Below are 21,449 nucleotides of genomic sequence, written 5' to 3' on the forward strand. Positions count from 1 at the left end.
TTAAACTTCATTTATATAAAACTGCATGGTTTCTTAGTTACTGTCATGTGTGAATCTGAGACTACAAATTCACTTTTAGATTAATTCAAACAAAATAAACATAGTAACTACCTCCTCAGGTAAACATGGGGTTATTAAAAAAAAAAAAAAAACATGGGGTTATTCCGTCTTCTTTATGCCTAACACAAAGGCCCAGTGAAGAATACAACACAGCATAATCAAAGCAATTGACTATGTTAGCACTAAGAGAGAGGTGTATGTAACAGTTCTTAAATGTATCCACTCTCTCTAGGTTAACTACCCAGTTAAGAACTTGGATTAAGGTGCTGAGATAAAAGGACATTCTTTGATACTTACATTCCTCAAATTTCAGACCACAAAGCAGAAGAAAAAGAAGTTGCACCTCTTCCAAAGAGGCCTTTGCAGATTAAGAAATTACAAATAATCTCCTGACTACTGACTTGTTCCAATTAATTGCTGTTTATATGCTTCTGCTACGGCATCTATTTTCAGACTCTAAAGGTCCTTAAAGGCAAGGAATCATGTCTGTGGTATAATGTGCATTCCAAGGCAAAGCAGCTGAATATTAAACAGCTTAATATCCAACCCCCTTCTAGCTAATGTATCTGAAAAGACTGATGATTTAACATGATGCTCAGTTGTGGAAACTTGAGTGTTCTGTCTCACGCATCCAAGACCATGCTTCCAAAAATACCATTTCTCAGTCCTTCCTGTCACAGCCCAAACTGCACCACTTGCCTAAACCAAGAGTCTAAGCTTAAGGGTAGGAGCCAAGGAACCAGTGGGTCATTCACCTATCTTACCTGCTAGGCTTATACTTGTTGTCCTCTTCCTCATCAGTGTCACTGCGGATGGTGATGACACTCACAGGAGGGCTGGGAGTATCTGGAATGATGATTGGCTGATGCTGATCTGGGACAGGAACTAGGGAATTATAAGATGTGGTACGGAGGGGACTGCTCCCAACCAGAGAATAGACTTGAGAAGGCAGAACGTCCAGAGAAGACCTGTAGAAAAAGGTCACAAGGAAAGACCGCTCAGTCCTTGGCCCCCCAAACCATCCATCTTTTCCCCAGAACTCTTTCCAGCTTGTTCTTTAATTCATTTTTACCTAATCATTAAGCCAATACACTATAACTATAGAAGTTCCAATAAATAATAAACTAGTCGTGCTAGCCACAGTTTCCACCAGGGACAAGAACTCTAAAATACAACATAAATTTTATTTTTGTATGCCCATTACTCCACGGTTAAATTTCACTCTGTAATGTGGGCAGAGAAATAACAACATTGGCATAAAGATGCCCTGGATTCAAAGGAGCAGCAGAGAGAAAGGATGTACATAACCAGGACACACCTGGTATGCATGCCCAAGTCTCAGAAAAGGTTAGCTCCTCCTCAATTCGGCAGCCACTTGCTGCTTCACACCAAAAATCTATACCATGGCACTTTAAATGCTGGCAACATCTTTCCCAAACTGGCAGTTTTATCTACCAGTTCTAGCAGAGACTTACTTTGAAGAGACTGGAGCAGACTGCTTATTCTTCTTGGAAGGGAGAGAACTGGATTGCTGTTGTCTGACAACATGGGCAACACCAACATTCAGGGGCTGAGCAGTGGCCAGTGTCACATGGTTAGTCAGCAAGGAGGGCTGCTGCATGATGGTGCTGTACTGGCTACCATGAGAATGGGCATTCCTGTTTCAATGGAAAGACACAGAGAAGACTGAATACTTCAACCACTGGGGAAATAGGACCGAAAAGGTATCAAAAGCAATGAAACAACCAAATAGAGCTACATTTTAAATTGGGCACCTGGATTATACAAGGCTATAGTTTCTAATTGACTAATAAGACTTTCTTTAAATCTGAAATAAATGATTCCCGATCTCAGAACCTACTGTTTTCCTATATTCAAAATTTTCTCATTACTCCATCTCCTAGTCTAATAAGGATTCTTTTCTTAAAGAATCTGAAACAAAGATGCATCTCTCCTTTCCTTCATTTTCTTCCCAGTCTGACCAAATCATCAAACACTCCTGCCATAAGGGATCTGTCCTTGCAAATCTCCCAGAGAAGAACACTGGGTACTTGCCTCCAGTCTGTGAGCTGCTGGCCACTGCCCATGGCCTCTGGAATCACTGCTGTGGGCTGGACAGAGTTGTGGAGAGCTACCCCAGGCAACTGTTGCCAAGTTGAAGGCAGGAGAATTTGTTGGGTTCCTCCAGGCCAAGCCTGCTGTAAGGAAAGACACACAAAAAGAACCAGACTTGACTCATTCTTGGCTTTTTCTTTTGTTTCTCAGATGAAAGAAAAATTCATATCTTAAGAGAAGTTGCCCGTAGATTGTTAACTTGCAGAGATCAAAAAACGAAAAGTCAGAGGGGCTCAAGGTTACAAGTCTTACAAACAGGGAAAGATAACATGCTGCTTTCTGTCAGCCACCTCTTTAACATGACCACCAGGGTATTAAAGAAAAGAAGATCCCTGTGGTTAAGAGTTTCTGTAATATACTGTAGAGTCAAGGAGTCTGAAAGTTCAGAGGTAAGCTCTGGTTAAATGATGGAGTTTCATTTTTGCAATGATTCTAAAAATATCCCTAGAAAGAGTTAAGACAGCTAGCTCCCTTGAGATTAAAAATAGGAATTTTAAAATTTAAGTGCCAATCAGTTAAGACATCAGGTCAGTTCAACCCATAAAACAAAGGGGAGAATTGTGCCTTTTTAAAAGGGTAGAACTTGGAACACAGAACCAGATGTGGATGACCAAAGGCCAAAATCCTTTGGCAAACAAGCTTATGTCAGCAAGAGAGAGCTAACTTCAACATATATAGCCATATGATAGAATGAAATAAGGCAGTAAGTAAAATATTTCCATAATAGATGCAGGGAGCACCATATTTTGCTTTTAATAGTTACCTAAAATATACTGTTTAATGTATCATTTATAGAAACATACTTCAACATAAGAACTAATCACTACAAGAAAATACATCATTTCTAGTTTTTAACAAGCGCTTGCAGTAGATAGCAACAAATATGTTTTCTGAACTTCTTAGAGAAATTCTGGCATTTTCTAAAAAAATGGGAACAGATTTGAAAGTTTCCTTTTTAAACTTAAATTCTACAGTACAATCACCTACAATGCTTGGGTACATATGGTTCTTTCTTGAATTTCAAACTGCAAGGCCATCAACACACTGTTTTAAAAATATTTCTGCAAGTAACAGATCCACTTGTTACAAATACCGGTTCCAAACAAGAAGCCTTCAAAGCAGAGAAACTGCAAACACGTCTGCTACCATAAGCAGAATTTAAAACAAAATAAAACAAAACAAAAAATAAGAGAAGTATGTTAAGTCACACCATGCGTCTTTCCATAAGCCAACACCTGCACAAGACAAAGCATGTAGTTTAATACAGAGCAAGAAATAACATTCCAACGTGAGGCAGAAATCTGGCGTTCCAAGCGACGAACTGTTTTGACAGAGGAAGAACAAAAATATGCAAAGCTTAGCAAATGACTAGTGCAAACTTAAGAGAAGCAGCAAAGGAGAAGTTTCAACTAACATTCTCAAAACTCTAGGTGAGCAAGTTAAAACCAGTGGCTTGGATCAATCAAGTTTGGAAATGTATCTGACTCCCTCGCACTCAGGTTTTATGCTTAGGATATAATTAATCTGGAGGTTGACGAAGACTTTTAAACTAAAACCAAACAAATTCCAACAACCAAAGTATGTTTCTGGAAGTGTTTACACTCACATGAGTCCTTGAGAAACAACAAAAGAAATGTAAAGCCACTTTGAAAGATGTAGATATCAGTATTCGATAGTATCAATAAGGTTTTTCTAACTTTAAATTTCAAATAACGAAATGCTGGGATGTCCAATAAACAATTCTAACTCCCCCATATAAACCAAAACACATCCAAAGACCACTCTGAAGGGTACAAATCCTGAAACACACCCTGAAGTCCTATTTGTTTTTCCTATCTCTAAGCCCCATAGTATTATATTTGCTGCTGTATTTAATAACTTTTCCCCAGGACTTGCAGTAACAAAGGTATTGCATTTACATAAAGGTTTTTGGCCATATTTTTTCACCTTTGTATAAAGACCTATTTGTAAAGTCATTAATTTCTCCATAAACCCCTAAAAATGAGTTCACCTTTAATCTCAACCAACACATGAAATATGATCTAAAAAGATTCTAAATGGAACATCTTTAAATGGAAGATATAAGCTGCCATCGATCATGAATGGCGAAAAGAGTTACCTTCATGTGTTCAGAGAAGGAAAGTTAACATCAGCTGATAAAGTAGTAAATTAAGAGCATCTTAAACATTTCTACATGTACAAAAATTTTAGAAGATTAAAATAGCAAATAAAGAAGGAAGCTAACTTGCCAAGGAGTTCAAATTTTGGCCATCCGGATACCTGTAGCAGAGCCAAACTAAAGGCCATTTCCTTCATTCTCAAGGATCAGAGGGTAAAAGGGCAGAAAACAGATAACAGTGTTGAAGTTCTTCTGAGACTACACCAAGAGCTTTTATCACACTAGGCTGCCAAAGAAGAATAAAGCGATCTGGCTCCTTACAGAGCCACACTGAATATCAAACAGTGCTTCAGCAAATGTTGGGGAGGAAAACGATGAGACATTAAAAATGTAGCAAGAACACAGCCACAAGATGGCACATGCTTCCATGCCCTCTGCAAAGACTAAGTTAAAAAATTTTTTTTCTTTTGAAAAATGAGAAAACCAGAAGAAAACAGAACAGAAACAAACAGGAAAAAATAAAAAAGAAAGAAACCAAAGAAACTCCGTTAGTAACACAATCAAGTGAGGGAATTACCAGTACAGCGGCAGTCTGTTCAACCAGCGCCGGCCGGCCGGCTGCGCAGCTCAGAGTAAAGGGCACCGCATACTGCGGTGTGATGGTGGCTACTTGAGGGTGGAGAGTTGCTACCATTAGTGGTGTACAGCTTCCCTGCAACGTAGATTAGGCAGGTGAGTGAAACAAACACGGAAGCAGGTTATCTGGATTCAGAAGGGTTCTCAATCCCCCCAAGATATTACCAACAAGTAGTAATTTTGTATCACCAAACACAACTTTCCCCTTCAACTCTGCACAGGCATCAGCTCACTAGGTCAAATGTCAAGGCCTAAAGCGATAAAGGATAGGAATCCTTCTTGGGCCAGATTCAGAAGATCGGTTCTACAAAACTCAGTTAACAAAGGCATGTAAGAATTCCTCTTCTTCCTACTCACAAAAGAAGAGTTTTGGACTTCCAAATTTCCTCTGTGTCATGGGCCACAAACATTTACACATAGAATTGAAAACATAGTATCTGTTGCTTATTTGAGTCTTTCACGATTTTCTTGCCCATCTTGGTTGCATGTCCCATGGCTACTAGAAAGTTTTAAGGCTTTCTATAGCTTAAACACACAGAGTGAAGGAATGTAATACTTGAAGAGGCATCCTGATATGATCCAGCCTCTCTGCCATGATGTCATTCTGAAAGTGAGCAAAGGGGACACTAAATGGAACAAAAGGGGAATATCTTTAGAATCAAAATGTTGTTACATGTGTATGAAAAATTAACTTCATCTCACAAAGTCTGAGTAAGTTTACTCAAAACACAATGACTCAAGGTCTGGGTATTTATTCCTGTAAGTAAGTCTAAGGAAGACATTGGCAAAAATTGTAATAGTATTAGGAATGAGGAATCATTCAACTATAGATGTTTCATTTTAAGTCCACTGAATCATGACCAAGAAAGATATTATGGTCAAAGCAAATACCATCTTCCAGGACAAAATATCTGCATCTCAATAGTGTTTCAGTGATACTGAGTATCCAAATTGTTATGGCTTTTACCTGCGTAAGAACTCCTGACTGTATTTGTAGTGGCTGAGCAGCTGGCGCCTGGGGTACAATTGGCACAGCATTATCCATCCTCACAGGGAATCCAGAATGTTTTGTTGTTGCTTGTAACCCAGCTGTAGAAAACAACAACACAGTTAAATTGCTTTGTTAGGTCAGCAGTATTGTTTGTTTATTTTTTTTGTTGTTGTTTTTAGCTTTTCTGTTCAAATAATCGACCACCCAGGTTAGTTTTAGATGTGTAAGACAAAGGCATTTCCTAGAAGTCTAGGGAGTTAAGAAAAGGGAGAGTGGTTTGGTTCCTTTGAGGTTAAATTCATGGAAAGATGTCTGATACAAGAAGGGACAGTTAAGGGAATTCTAAAAAATTTTTTATCTTGCAACACTTATAGCACCCATCCCATTCCCCCATTAATAGCATATGCAAAAGCAAACAAACTTAACACTTACTAAGTTACATTCACCTTTTAATCCATTAGGAGGAAAAAAAATATTTTTACACATAATCTACTAAAAGCAAAGACTTGAAAATATAACTTTTCATTAAATTATGATTCTTAATTAGTTAAGAAAAATCATCATATACCTTCAGAATATTTTAAGATGTTTTACCCTACTCCTCAAAAAATTTACAAACTGTACGTTTTACCTACCATGTGAACTGAAGAAATTATAACCCAGGATAAAAATATTTAAAAAGTAGATATATTTGTTTATAGAAACGCTTTTTTCTATTTACTTTAGGAATCTGCCTTTGCCATTGACAGCTTTCTAACAAGGCTCTTTTGCAACTAATGGACAACTAAAAAAAAAAAAATCGGGAATTTTTTTGCTGCCTTGCTCTGGGCACAAATGCATATTTGCATTCCCTGCAAATAGGAATTTCTTATTCTGGGGAAAAGAGGGGCTTAAGATAGTTCTCCTTTTTGCCAAGACTTGAGAGATTTCAAAGCTTTCTTTTAAACCTGTCCTATCAAAACCTTCAATGTGGAGAATTTAAGCTTCTATTATCTACTAACAGAAGTTTCTCTAATTCACTAATGCCTACAGTTTTGTAAAGTGGGGATACATTTTATTTTAATTAGAATATTTCTTCAGTGACACTTCTTAAGCTATCACCAACTAATTTCTCTTAATATTACTATGGAGATAGCAAATAAGCATAACTCCTAATCTCTAATACTGTACTTTTCAGCAAGTCTCCCAATTTTCCATTTCAGTGATTTGCAAGTATCTTAGCAGTAAGATGTCATACTGGAAAACACAATCCAAAAATACACAAAGTAAGAGACACTAGTAAAATCAGAATTAAAATACTCTAACAATAACTTTTCAGAAGTGCCATTTATATATTAAAAAAAAAAAGTAATAAATCCAGATATCCAAATCAAAAAATCTGCCAGCCATAAGGCAATGCTATCTAATAAGATAGCTAAACAACATCAAAATTCTTGTCTAAATTCCCAGGACACATGGCCAACTACAAGACAACATTACTATAATAGCCTCCTATAAGTGGGCAGGAACAAAGGGCAAAGGCAGGTAAAATTTAGAAAGAAATGTTCATGATAAAGGTTCACCTATAAGTTCCAGGATAATGAAGTAAAAGGGGACAAAGTAACAGAATAAAATCATTACCACTGAGCAAACTGTGTATCTATTTTGGTCAACTGGAATAGTATAGAAAGTAGTATTTATAGTACTGACCTACAAATGTAACTAAATAAGCATTAGATTGCTTTCCTAATTTAGGCTAAGCCACAGCAGTTAAGCTAGTTTAAAACTTGCTTCTTCAGGGAACTATAAGTGGAAACAAAGATTAACAAAAGGCAACACTTTTGGAAGGTTCTCCCTAAACCCTGAACTACAAAATGATTCAAAGTTTTGCTTTGCTTTTGTTGTTGTTGAATACAACCTGTTTAAAAAAAAAAAAAAAAACACCATGGTAGTATGGAAAGAAGAGTAAAACTGTCTAATTGATGAGGGTCGTCATTTTTCCTCTAAGTATATAGTATATTGTAAAAAAGCAGATGGTGAAAGAAAAGAAGGCAACCTGGAATAGCCGACTGCTGGGCAGAAACCAGCATATGGCTGTGGCTGGCAAATCAACTGACAACTCTTTACAGCTAAGTTTAAATACTAAGAGGTGGTACAGAATATTTCAAAATCCATAAGCCATGAATCCCACTGCCTGGGTTCAAATCCCTGTTCTACCACTAACTAGTTATTAAAACTTTGGGTAGATGAGAGAATCATTCCATTTTCTCACCTATAATGGGACAGAATGACATTGGGCATAATGACATTGCCCACTTCCTAGGGTTGTTTGTGAAGATGAATTAATACTTGTAGAAACAGAACATTATCTGGTGTGTACATAAGAGCTATTTGCATCCGCATTACCTTAATTTAAAAACTCCCTTTTGTCTGGAAATTTTATGATTTGCTCTAGCTCCTCAGGTTATTCAGACTTCCTAATTAGAAAAAAATTTTCCCAAACTTACACTTATCTAATTATACCAAAAGGAGTTACACCACTTTCCCCCTCTACATCGAATCTACCTTTTGTTTTATTAAAGGAACTAAAATGTTCTGCCTCCTCTCGTAAATATCCCAAGAAGCAGCAAAAGACTTCTGAGTCCCACATATGAAAACTGTTCCCATGAGACTCACTTTGGAAAAGGTGAGGGGGAGGTGGGTGGCTGGTTTGCTAAATTCAGTAGAAGAATCACTCAACATATAACAACCCAAAGGTATAGAATTTACTATTATGTAGCAGACGCAGAAAATAATTTGGTAAGTTAGGCTAAATTTGCATTTACGGGTTTTGAATCTGCTCCTCCGCTCTCCCTGTGGTTTCTCCCTGGTTTACATCGCTATTGCTCTCCTGTCCTCCCGGTAATCTCTCAGTCTCCCCTAGCCCCTCTTTTCCTTCTGCTTGCTCCGACTCTGTCAGAAACCAAACAAGAGAGTCACAGTCAATAAGTAACTAAAGTAAAAAGATAAAAATGCTACCTGCTTCTATTTAAAGTGCTATGACACAACTAAGTCCTAATTTATTACCACAAAGTACTAATGCTGACTTTCCGTTGGGAAAGTCAAGTGTGTTGTCAGGATTTATCCTTAAAATAATTTAAGCTTTTAAATGGTTCACCGTATCAATAAACACATTTCCCATATTTTGGAAAAAAGGAACTGGATAGACTCAATTATAGAACAACAATGAAAAAAATGAGGAAGGATGGGAAGGTGAAAATTTAAATCTTATTGCAACACATGGGGTCAGAGCCTCCTTCTTCAGCTATTCTGTTCCTTTGCGGATAGGAGTTTGCAGGAACAATATGATTCATAAGCTGAAGCAGATAATTTTAATGCACTCCCCACACAAATACCTCAGCTTATAGAATTTTTCAGTTCAATAAACAATAATCTTTATTTTTGGATATAATTCATGAGGTTTCTATATCCTTAAGTATAATTTTTTTACATTTTAGAATAAAATTACCTTTTATTTGGAATGCTAATTTTATCTAATAATGGAATGATATAGGAAATAAGAATCAATATAGAATTTGTTTACAACAAATTTCTTCAAGCTTAGTATTTCTGCATATTGATAAATACATGCTTAAACAAGGTATAGGACACTGGTACAAGGTCTCAGTGGGCAAGAAATTGACACTAGGGCAGTTCAAATATGAAAATGTTCACTGAACTCCCCTAATGTGTCAATATCATAATTAGATAAATTACCAATGTAAAAAGGGTAAACCCACTTTGTTAATTTCAGTTATCTTCATATTCAGAGACAGAATTTAAAGTTGTCAGAGATCAAAACTTAACAGCTAGATACCTACACTAAGGAACTACCTAAAGCAAGATTTGTAGGTCTGATATGATACCATTTAATACAGATGTTTCCCCACTTACTCTGAAAAGCAGGTGGACATACTATAAATGTTTGTTGGAATGGATCTGTCTGAGTACAAATTTGAGTGGTTCCAGGCTGCAAGGATACGCCCTGCTGGGCAACTCCAGGAACTGGTGCTGCAGATGATGGGTACAGAGCCGACTGGTAGTTTAGCAGTGAGACATCTGAATTAGCCAGAGAAAGTGTAGCAGCTGCTGCAGTAGAACTGGAAGCTAGAACACTGGCCTAAAAACAAAAAGATTATAGTTGTACACTGGTATAAAGTGTAAAGAACAGTATTTTTACACATGCAGAATCCATCCAGAAAATCTTAAAACAGAGTTTTGAAATTAAGTATTAACTATCCCTGAAATAATTCTCTGCTTAAGAAATTTTCCCAATCTCCAAATTTAAGGTATATTATAAGGTTGAATAAGAAAACAAAGAATTAAAAAATTGTCCTACACTGACTAAGGACAGCCTCATCTTTCTTTCTGTGCGAAAAAGTTGCTGGATGTGAGATACCACCAAATCTCATTTTAAAAGTAGTCCTGGCTAAGAAATTAGAAAGCTCACATTTTCAATAACAAATGTAAATATTCCATTTGGCAAACAAATGCAAAACTACTTTTTAAAAAAAAAAAATGTATTTATTTATTCATGAGAGACTGGGGGTGGGGGCAGAGACACAGGCAGAGGGAGAAGCAGGCTCCATGCAGGGAGCCTAATGCAGGACTCGATCCTGGGTCTCCAGGATCAGGCCCTGGGCTGAAGGTGGCACTAAACCGCTGAGCCACCTGGGCTGCCCCAAAACTACTCTTCAAGTTAGTTATTGGAAACACCAAACTGAACTTTTAGAAACAGTGAGCAGATTGGTAGTTGCTAGGAACAGGACAACAGGTGGGAGAGAAAATAGGTGAAGATCGTCAAAGGGTACAAACTTGCAGTTACGAGATAAATAAGTTCTGAGGATCTAATGTACAGTATAGAAAAAAATTACGAGAGGGACGCCTGGGTGGCTCAGCAGCTGAGCGTCTGCCTTTGTCTCAGGGCATGATCCTAGGGTCCGAGTTCGAGTCCTGCATTGGGCTCCTTGCAGGGAGCTTGCTACTCCCTCTGCCTGTGTCTCTACCTGCCCCCTCTGTGTCTCTCATGAATAAATAAATAAAATCTTTAAGAAAAAAATTACTGGAAACTCCTTTCAGCACATGTAATGAGATATATAAAATCTTTCCAACAGAGAAAGTTAGTGGCTAAAGTCAGTACAACTAACAGTGATAAGTAGTACAATAGCTATAGTCTGTTTATGGGACTATGCTAAGACTGAAAGCCTGGATTAGGTCTTTGTATTTAATTTTCGGTAGCACATGACTGGTAGGTATCATCAGTCTACTTGGTCTTCCATCACTTTTGTCATGTAAAAAATGTGAGAAGCAACAAGGTCACCAAAGCAAAGACTGGTTTCTTTATCCCAACCTGTACTCTTACTACTCTCTACCCCACTTAGGTTTTTAGTTTCCAAAATCATTTACTGAATACCTGATTGTGCACTGTATTAAGCTGGTTGCTGAAGCTCATGGTTAGATTTGTGCTTGTATTTGGGGCAACATGAGTAGTAAAGGGACTCTTGATCTGACTCACTGTATCATACATGTGAACCCTCCGCTTGCAGATCTCCATATTCTGAAAGCAAGACTTAACACTGAAAAAAGAGATTAAAGTTTCAGTAAAATGAATACTGAGATTTAAAGAGATAACAAATAACTCAAGATGAATACAGATCAACATTTTTCCCCCAAGAGTATTCAGATAAAATGAATCAAGAGTTTTTATAACCATAAAGAGAAAAAATATATATCTTAAGTCTCATGATTTTTCAATGAGAAAGGAAAGCATCAGTGAGCCAAATATGCAAAGTACCAAGGTTGCTGCTTATATGATCATCCCACTGAGCTATAAGATGGTAACTCAACAGAGAACCACACCATGGCAAATGCCCAGAACATACTCACTGATTGCTATGTGGAAAATCCAGAAGGTGAGTCATTGTCACAAACTGATGGTTAAGAGTTTTCAGAGGAGTAATTCTCTTATCTGCATCAATTGTTAGCATTTTTTTTAACAGATCAATGTATTCTCTTCGATCTGCCTTCTCTGCCAACATATCTGTTCCCTCCAAATCTGTGGACATATTTACCTTCCAAGGAAAATTTAGAAATATTATACTTCATCACTTAACCTTTAAAGCTGACACTAAACATCTGCATAACAGATAGACAGACATAGATCTCAAGAGAAAAACCTGAGGAAATTCTTTTTAATTATAGTATAATCATTTTCACAAGTGGAAGCTCTTCTTATGCTAATTAAAATCTTCAGTTTGGTAGAATTTGTGGCAGAATAAAGCTGAATGAAGTCTTTTCACTCAAAATTTGGATGAACAAGTTAAGCAAAAGCAATTATTATTACTTAAATATTATAATTTCTATTGTTGAAAAGATTAAATGATATAGTTAAGTAAAAAGTGTTTAGACAGAGTTTGGAACATAATAAGCACTCAATTAAGTTCTTATGTCTTTATTTAGCAGAGAAAAGACAGGAAAGAAAGCTTCATAAACAATATTTCAAAATAGTGACAGGTAACAAGACCAGTTAATCAAATGTAAGGGAGAAACAGATAATTCTACAAGTATCCTTGGTTAGGATTCAAATGTTCTTTTAATACATGGCAGAATATTAATGAACTTTTTTCTCTAAAAAATGAAAGCAGACTAGAAGATAACAGATTAAATCTATTTTTTAATATAACTAATAAATGGAAGTATGTCTCTGATTAAGAGATATGTAAAAGTCTGGCTTCCTTAAAAAAAAAAAAAAAAAAAAGTCTGGCTTCCTTAAACTTTCTCTACTCACCTGAGCCATGTCATCTAAACAATTAAAAATGTACTTTCGAGCTTCTTTTGATTTGATTCCAGTCTCCAATTCATGTTCTTCCGGTGTCTATAAAATACAAATTAAAAAACAAAATTCCATCGGTATGTTATTTTCATATTTTGTTCTAAATTAAAGCCAAAATACAAAGAAACAATTGTCATCACCTGCCAACCAGAAATGGCAAACATGAAAGTAATTTACAACCAAAAAAATCTGGTGGAGATGGGACCTGAATATCTGACTTCCCTTTCAACAGTGTTAAATTAAATGTGGAAACAATGATGTAGCATGATGGTTCCTGAAAATGTCATGTAAGAGGGGGACATTACCATTTTTCTCTTAAAGTTACTTCAAATTAAATGACATTTCAAATGCTAGCTATTAAACAGGCAGGCTCAGGCGAAGAGATTCACAGGGTTATTCAAATTACTCAGAGATCTCTCAAGCTAAAGGCTCAGAAGTAAAAAGCAGGCACTGGCATTTGTTTCATGAAAATATATAAGGCCTTAGCATGGGGAATTAGGAAATTATGTTGTTTTCTCCTATTTATTGAGAATTCTCTAAAAAACAGTCATTGCTAAATTACTGTAGTTCTTCCTGTGACTTAATGGTGAGCACTATTCTCCATACTCCCCTCTCAGCTGCTGGTTCAAATACACAAAATAATCTCAGACAACCAAACAGGTGTTTAGTTTATTTTTTTTAACTAAGGATCAGGTCAAACAGGTACAACAAAATAATTTTTCCAAGTACTTCTTTCTGCAAACATAATTCCCACCACCACCACCACCACCACCACCTCTTTTCCTTCCTCCATCTCAAGAATTCAGTAACTAAAAAGGTGGGAGTGAGGAGTACAGGAATAGGTAGTACAGAAAGGGAGACAGACCTTCAGCCTCCACAGTGGATACCCCAAATTAGGATCTCTGTTGAAAAACCTGGTTGTTTTTGTCCCAGCACTGAGAAGATATTCAGCAGGCAGGCCTTGTGTTTGTGAAATGTAACGAATCTGAAACATCAAAACCATTAAAACACTGATTTGGAGTGAAAAGGAAAATATTAAAAACTTTTACACTAAGACATTATTAGCTCTAGCCAAATCAATATAAGTGAAATTTATCTGTAAATACATATTTACGCTAACCCACTCACAGGTAATTCCCAAATATTTATTCAGTTGTTTCTATGTTACTAAAATTGTTATTTACAAGGAAAATTCAGTTTTGAAAATTTTGTGTGTAACCATTTTTGCTTTTTTGTAGACCTCTGATACATAGTTCAGAAAACTTCAGGAGATTTTTAGGACAGAACAGAATAATTTCCAACAAACTACCTCATGGATCACCAAGGGATTTTGTTTCATTTGTTGATACATTACCAAATTTAAAAGATCAAGAAAACATTTTTTTTATAAGCTACTTTCTCCCTTAACTATTCTAGCTCCTGTCAATTGTCCCTACTCTAAATTGCCATAGAGTTTCTCTCTCACATCATAAAATTAAACATTTAATTTAGCTTCTCTATCCCTACATTACTAGAGAGCAGGCACTGTGTTCATTCAATCAACATTTACTGAATACCTACTATGAACTAGGCTAGCAGTTCTCAGTCTGGTGTGGGGACCCTTGGTGATCCCTAAGATCCTTTCAGGGAGTTCACAAAGTAAAAACTATTTTTTTAAAATAATACTTCTCTGCCTTTTTCATCCCCTTCTTAGGGTGTACAGTAGAGATTTCCAGAGAGGATGTGTGATGATGTCATTGCTCTAATGGCTAACAAAACATGTTCTTATATATACTTGTGTTTTAAAAATTTCCCAGTTTTATTGCTCACATTTGTTTGCTTCCACAATTCTAATGACCCAAGAAAGCAACAGAAGTAATTTGCTTTTCTCTCCACTACTGAGAGTGATACAAGAAGTAATCTTTTTTACCACCTCCTCCATATTTGAATGGCTATACTTAAGATTAAATTAGAAAGCAGGGAAATAAATCTTACTTTCCACCTCTCCTCCTAAAAACTTTAGTTTTGGTGTCTTTTTAAGTTATACTTTTTATCTTATTATTTTTTAAAAGATTTTATTTATTTATTTGAGAGAGAGAAAGAGAGAGAGAGAGAGAGAGAGAGAGAATGGAAGCTGGGGTAGGGGCAGAGGGATAGGGACACAGAGAGAGAGAATCTCAAGCAGACTAAGCATGGTGCCTGAGGCGGGGCTCGATTTTAGGACCCTGAGATGATGACCTGAGCTGAAATCGAGAGTCCATGCCTAATGACAGCCGCCCAGGTATGCCCAGTTTTAATTCCTAATGCAGTATATACTAATATATATAAGCTATACAAACAGAGCTCTTTGGGATCCTCCCCAATTTTTTATCAGTGTAAAGCAAAGGTCAACAACCTATGGCCTATAGGCCAAATCTAGCCTGCTATCATGAGCCAATTTCAGAGAAGAGCAGGATATTACTCTTGATCTGTGAGACCTACATAATGGAAGCTAATACATCATTAACAAAATAGAAAATATATTTTAATGTAGATAAGAACATTTTAAATGTGAGTATCTTTTGTGTACAAAAATGGTGAATTTTTTTTTTTAAATCGAGGATAAAATCTGTGTAATAAAATATTACACAGACATTTAAAATGATAGAGTAGAGGGGCACTTGGGATGGCTCAGACACAGTTAAGCATCTGGCTCTTGATTTTGGCTCAGATCATGACCCCAGGGTCTTAAGATCAAGTCCCAGGTTGGGACTAGATGTGCTAGGCATGGAGCCTGCTCACAATTCTCTCTCCCTCTCCCTCTGCCCCTCCTGACCCTGCTCATTCACATGTGCACATTCACACTCTCAAAATAAGTAAAATAAATAAAATGACAGAGTAGAAGTACAGTTATTGACACATAAAGATATTTCACAGTATATTAAGTAGAAAAGTAGATTACAAATTAAATAACCTCACTTTTTAAAATATCACATTTCACTGATTCTAAGAGGCACATTTTTTCACACTAACATCTTTGAAATCAAGGTAAGTCTTACAACTGATAACTATCCTGATTTAATTAGTAGCATTCTTTCTTACAGATACAGAAAAACGGTATGTCTTTGAATCAATGGTGTCTTAGATATCACCAAATACAGTATATATGCTTATATATATGTTTATTATCCCTATATCCCTAAGTTTATTATGTGCAACAGAACTATATATAGCACATATATTCATTCATTCTTTTAGTAAGTACGTGTTGAGCCAGGCACTGGTGACTTTATTTATTTATTTATTTATTTTTTTATTTATGATAGTCACAGAGAGAGAGAGAGAGAGGCAGAGACACAGGCAGAGGGAGGAGCAGGCTCCATGCACCAGGAGCCCCATGTGGGATTCGATCCCGGGTCTCCAGGATCGCGCCCTGGGCCAAAGGCAGGCGCCAAACCGCTGCGCCACCCAGGGACCCCACTGGTGACTTTAAAAATAGATATGGTTCCTGCTCTCATAGACCTTGCAGTCAAGTGAGGGAGACAGATACTGAAAATTCAAACTGAATTAGCATTCTGAAAAAAAAAAAGGGGGGGGCTTCTATAAAAATAACAACAAAGGAACCCAAGCTAGACTAGGGACTAGTAAGGAAAAGCTCCTTGAGAAAGTAACACTTGCACTAATGAATCAGTAGGCACTGACTAGATGAAATGAATGGGTGGTGCTATAAGACTATAAGCACAGCATATATAAGAGCCTGTGCTGGAAGGAAGCATATTCTTAACCAATGCTGAAATGATGCCAATGGTGCTAGAGGATGAAAAGCAAGAAGAAACGGTAGAATATCAATCTAGAGGGAGACAGACAGGGGACGGACAACCCAGTTAGGGGCTCAGAGGCCATATTAAGGATTTAGCCCTTTATTCTAAAAGAATAAAAAAACCACTGAAGAGCAGGCAAGTAGAATGATCTAATCTGTGTTCTGTAAAAATAACTTTGTAAAAAAACTGGAGATCTCAATCATATTATATAATTCTTATATGTTATATATAAAACTATTACATAGTTATTTAATATCTGTTTCCCATCACCAAATTATAGCCTCCATGAGGGCAATACAATGCTTTAAGCAGCACTATATCCCCAGTGTCAAGTAGGTACTCAATAAATACATGATGAAAATTAACAAATTATATACATAAATAAATACAAAATATGCCAAATCATAAACAGGGTTACTTCTGAAGGATGGAACTACTAGAAGTCAGAAGTTTTATCTCTTGGCTTACTGCATCTTTTCTAATTTTTCTGTAATGATGCACTTAAAAAATTAAAACATTTAAAAATTTTAATATTATAGAATGAGTTTCATTGTAGAAGTAGAATGGAAAGCTATCATCCAGATACTGCTTCTCACATAGCTTACAATGGAGCAAAAACAAAAGTCCTACATTTATACAAAGTATTACTGTCATGTTATATTAAACAATTAAAATGTTTCCAACAAATCTGAAGCTATTAACTAATATTTCAAAAATCATAAATATCTGCTATAAAATCTCAGCTATAATATTTATGAAAAATCTATAGCTGATATCCTACTTAATAGTGAAAAACTGAATACTTTCCCCCTAAAATCTGGAACAAGAATTTCTGTTCTTATACTTCTATTCAACACTGTTACTAGTGCTTCAGTGCAAAGCAATTAGGCAAGGGGAAAAAAAAAAAAAAAGGAATCCAGACTGGAATGGAAGATGTAAAACTATTTTTATTTGTAGATGGCCTGATCTTATAGATAGAAAATTGTAAGGAATCCATCAAAACAATTAGACCTAGAGTTCTATCAGAAAATTACTTGAGGGGCAGTGGATGGCTTAGTCAGTAGAGCATGCAACTCTTGATCTTGAGGTCATGAGTTTGAGTCCCATTTGGGCATAGATATTAATTAAAATTAAAAAAGAACCTTGAAAGAAAGAAAACTACTAGAAAAAGGAATCAACAAGGCTGCAGAATACAGTATCAATTACAAAACTCATTGTATTTCTATAAACTAGCAATGAACATTCTGAAAATAAAATTAAGAAAATCTATTCACATAGCATCAAAAAATAGTTATAAATAAATTTAATAAAAGTAATGTAAAACTTATCCTCTGAAAATTACAAAATGTTACTAAAAAAACCTAAAAATTCTGGTCACATTTATGGGATCAGAAGATAAATATTAAGATGATGATACTTCCCAGAGATCCAATGTATTCAACTATTAAAAAAAATAATAACTTTTTTGCAGGAAAAAAAAAAACCTACACTAAAATTCACATGGAATCTCAAGGGCCCTTGAATAGCCAACACAATCTTGAAAAAGAACAAAGTTAGAGGACTAACACTTCCTGGTTTCAAAACTGACTACAAAGCTACAGTAATCAAAACAGTGTGCTACTTGCATAAATACAGATATACAGATCAATGGAACAGAACTGACAGTCCACAAATAAATCATGTATTTATGGTCAATTGATTTTCGATAAGGATACCAACACAATCCAGTAGGAAAAGAACAGTCTTATAGGCAAATGGCTTTGGAAAACTAAATATCCATATGCAAAAAATAATGAAATTGAATCAACTTAAAATGGCTTAAAGACCTAAATGCAAGAGATAAAACTATAAAGCTCTTAGAAGAAAGCATACAAGAAAAGCTTCACAACTTTGGATTTGGTAATAATTTCTTGGATATGATACCACAAGTACAATCAACAAAAGGAAAAACGAATTGGGCTTCACCAAAATTAAAAACTTTTGTGCTAACTAAGCTATCAATAGAGTGAAAAGGCAATCCCAAGGAATGGGAGAAAGTTTTTGCAAATTATGTATATCTGATAAGGGATTAATACCCAGAACACAAACTTCCACAACTTAACAACAACAAACAACCTAAATTCAAAAATGGGCAATGGAGGGATACACAGGTAGCTCAGGGTTTGAGCCTTCAGCTCAGGGCATGACAGGTCTGGGGATCCAGTCCCACACTGGGCTCCTTCTGGGAAGTCTGCTTCTCCCTCTGTCTATGTCTCTGCCTCTCCTGTGTATCTCATGAATAAATAAATAAAAATCTTTTAAAAAATAAAACAAAAATGGGCAGTGGACTTGAATAGACTTTTCTAAAGATTGATTGATTTTTAGAGAAGGGGAGAGAGAAAGTGAGAATCTCAGGCTGACTCCCCACTGAGCACAGAGCTTGACTCGCGCTTGATCTCACAACCTCAAGATCATAGCCTGAGCCAAAAATCAAGAGTCAGACGCTCAACTGACTGAGCCACCCACGCGCCTTTCGAGTAGACTTCTCTAAAGAAGATATAAAGATACCCAATAAGCACATAAAACAATGCTCAACATCACTAACTGCTGGAGGAATGCAAATCAAAATCACAATGAGATTATCACTTCATATTCTTAAGGATGGCTACTTTTTTTTTTTTTTTTTTAAAGAAAACAACCAGTGTTGGTAAGGATGTAGAGAAATTGGAACTCTTGTGTATTGCTGGTAGGAATATAAAATGGTGTGACTGCTGTGGAAAAGTTTGTTTAAACATAAAATTACCATATGACCCAGAAATTCTACTTCTAGCTATATACCCCCCAAAATTGAAAACAGGGACTTAAACACTTGTATGCCAATGTTCATTGCACCATTATTCATAATGGCCAAAAGATGATAACTCAGCAACCATCAACTCACAAATGAACAAAACAAGATGTGGTACACATATACACAGTGTACTCAGCCATAAAAAGTATTAATGTTCTGATGTATGTCATAGCATGGATGAAAAACATGCTAAGTAAAAAAACCCAACACTGAAAACCACACATTGTATGTGACAAACATGATAAACTACAATAAGCCAAATCTACAGAGATAGAAAGTACATTAGTAGTTGCCAGGGGTGGGGGGAGGGTGGGGGTTAGGAAAAAATGGGCACTGACTGCTAATCAGGTACAGGTTTCATTATGGAGGGATGAAAATGTTCTATAATTGATCATGGTGATGGTTTACACCTCTGTAAACATACTAAAAAATCATTGAGCTGTACACTTCAAATGGCTAAATTAAACGGTATACAAATTATATCTCAATATAAGTTATTTTAAAGAAACTCAGCTGTAAGAACAGAGATCCTGTCACAAAAATCTTTTTGTATAATGAGAGAAGCATCAAGATAACCTATCCCCAGTCCTGCTCTACAAGAGCAGTATCCTATTTATTCAGCATGGGAAAAACGACTTCCTCCTACCACCCACAGTTTCACATCTATGTATCAGGAAAGAATTCTCTCAAAACTATCAGATCATTTCTTTTAAAAATCCCCAGTTGTACCTTAGCTTCTATATCTAATTTCATTTGGTTCCACTTCCTGGAAAATTTACAGTACCAATCTGTCTACTAACATTGAAGGTTGGCCCTAAGAATGGCACTTGAGGGGTAAGGTTTCTAATTAGGGATCCACGAATCCCCTAAATTTGTACTCAAAATACTGTACACAAATTTTTCTGAGACAATCCATACCTGTATTTCATCAAATTCTCAAAATAGTCTAAGACTCAAAAAGGAGAATCAATGGCTTATTTCAACCAACCAGTTTTGCATCATTTACTCTCCTTCACACTTTTTTTTGTAAAATAAGCTGGCTTTCTTTCTCACAAGATGGAAGAAAAAGGGTCAATTATAAAGCTCAATTACTTATCACATGAGCAACTGATTTTTGTTTCAAAGACATGCCCAAAGAGTCAAATTTTTGGAAGGTGAATCTAAAATGAATCAAGGAATCAAAATCCTAAGTTGAACAGGGGAAAATACTATTTTATTCTTTTTTCCTTTTAATAATTCCAGATAACCATTTCTTTCTTTAAAAAAAAAAAAAACAGGGATCCCTGGGTGGCGCAACGGTTTGGCGCCTGCCTTTGGCCCAGCGCGCGATCCTGGAGACCTGGGATCGAATCCCACATCAGGCTCCCGGTGCATGGAGCCTGCTCAACGGTTTGGCGCCTGCCTTTGGCCCAGCGCGCGATCCTGGAGACCTGGGATCGAATCCCACATCAGGCTCCCGGTGCATGGAGCCTGCTTCTCCCTCCGCCTGTGTCTATGCCTCTCTCTCTCTCTCTGTGACTATCATAAATAAATAAAAATTAAAAAAAAATTAAAATAGTTTTAAAAAAAATAAAAACAAACAAACAAACAAACAAAAACAAAACCCTCTGCACCTACTATGCACCAAACACAATGTGAGGAGCTGAGGATACATTGGTGGAATCAAACAATCTATGCCCTCAAATTGCTTACAGCATTGTGGTTAGAACCACTTTTTAAAGAAAAGAACAAGAAAAAAGAATTCACAATTTTCATGGCAAAACCTTTTCCCTCAGCACTAGCTCCTTGGGAAATCATAGCATATCTTGCAAAGTTTCTCTTTTTTGAGACACAGACTATCTATTACAATACTTTTCAACTCATACAATTTCCCTCCTAAATCCTATTTTACAGAAACCCAGTGTACATCACAGCTTCTGGGGCCCAGTGTGTTTCAGTATGTAGAAAGTACTTATTTCAGCATATGTCATGTATAAAAGGAAGTAACAGTTCTGAATGAGACAAAGTTCACTCTTAAAATTCCAATTCCTCATCCTTCTTTACTTTCATTATCTTAAAAACTCACAAGA

General features: G+C 36.3%; 1 protein-coding gene across 11 annotated transcripts in view; it reads right to left on the reverse strand.

Moving 5' to 3' along the window:
- Positions 1-21,449, reverse strand: part of HIPK1 (homeodomain interacting protein kinase 1) — a 51,404-nt gene that overhangs the window by 8,773 nt on the left and 21,182 nt on the right. For 7 of the 11 annotated variants that reach the window (XM_025994608.2, XM_025994613.2, XM_072766835.1 and 4 more), the window contains 10 exons: positions 13,637-13,756; positions 12,727-12,813; positions 11,826-12,010; positions 11,353-11,515; positions 9,834-10,059; positions 5,898-6,019; positions 4,872-5,006; positions 2,116-2,258; positions 1,536-1,718; positions 825-1,028 (listed from right to left, as the gene is read on the reverse strand). In XM_025994608.2, the coding sequence (XP_025850393.1) occupies positions 825-1,028; positions 1,536-1,718; positions 2,116-2,258; positions 4,872-5,006; positions 5,898-6,019; positions 9,834-10,059; positions 11,353-11,515; positions 11,826-12,010; positions 12,727-12,813; positions 13,637-13,756 (1,568 nt within the window). The remainder of the gene's footprint in view (positions 1-824; positions 1,029-1,535; positions 1,719-2,115; positions 2,259-4,871; positions 5,007-5,897; positions 6,020-9,833; positions 10,060-11,352; positions 11,516-11,825; positions 12,011-12,726; positions 12,814-13,636; positions 13,757-21,449) is intronic. The other 4 variants (XM_025994610.2, XM_072766834.1, XM_072766833.1 and 1 more) reach the window with 1 other exon arrangement.

This window comes from Vulpes vulpes, chromosome 8, assembly GCF_048418805.1.
Source record: "Vulpes vulpes isolate BD-2025 chromosome 8, VulVul3, whole genome shotgun sequence".
Classification (NCBI taxonomy): Eukaryota; Metazoa; Chordata; class Mammalia; order Carnivora; family Canidae; genus Vulpes; species Vulpes vulpes.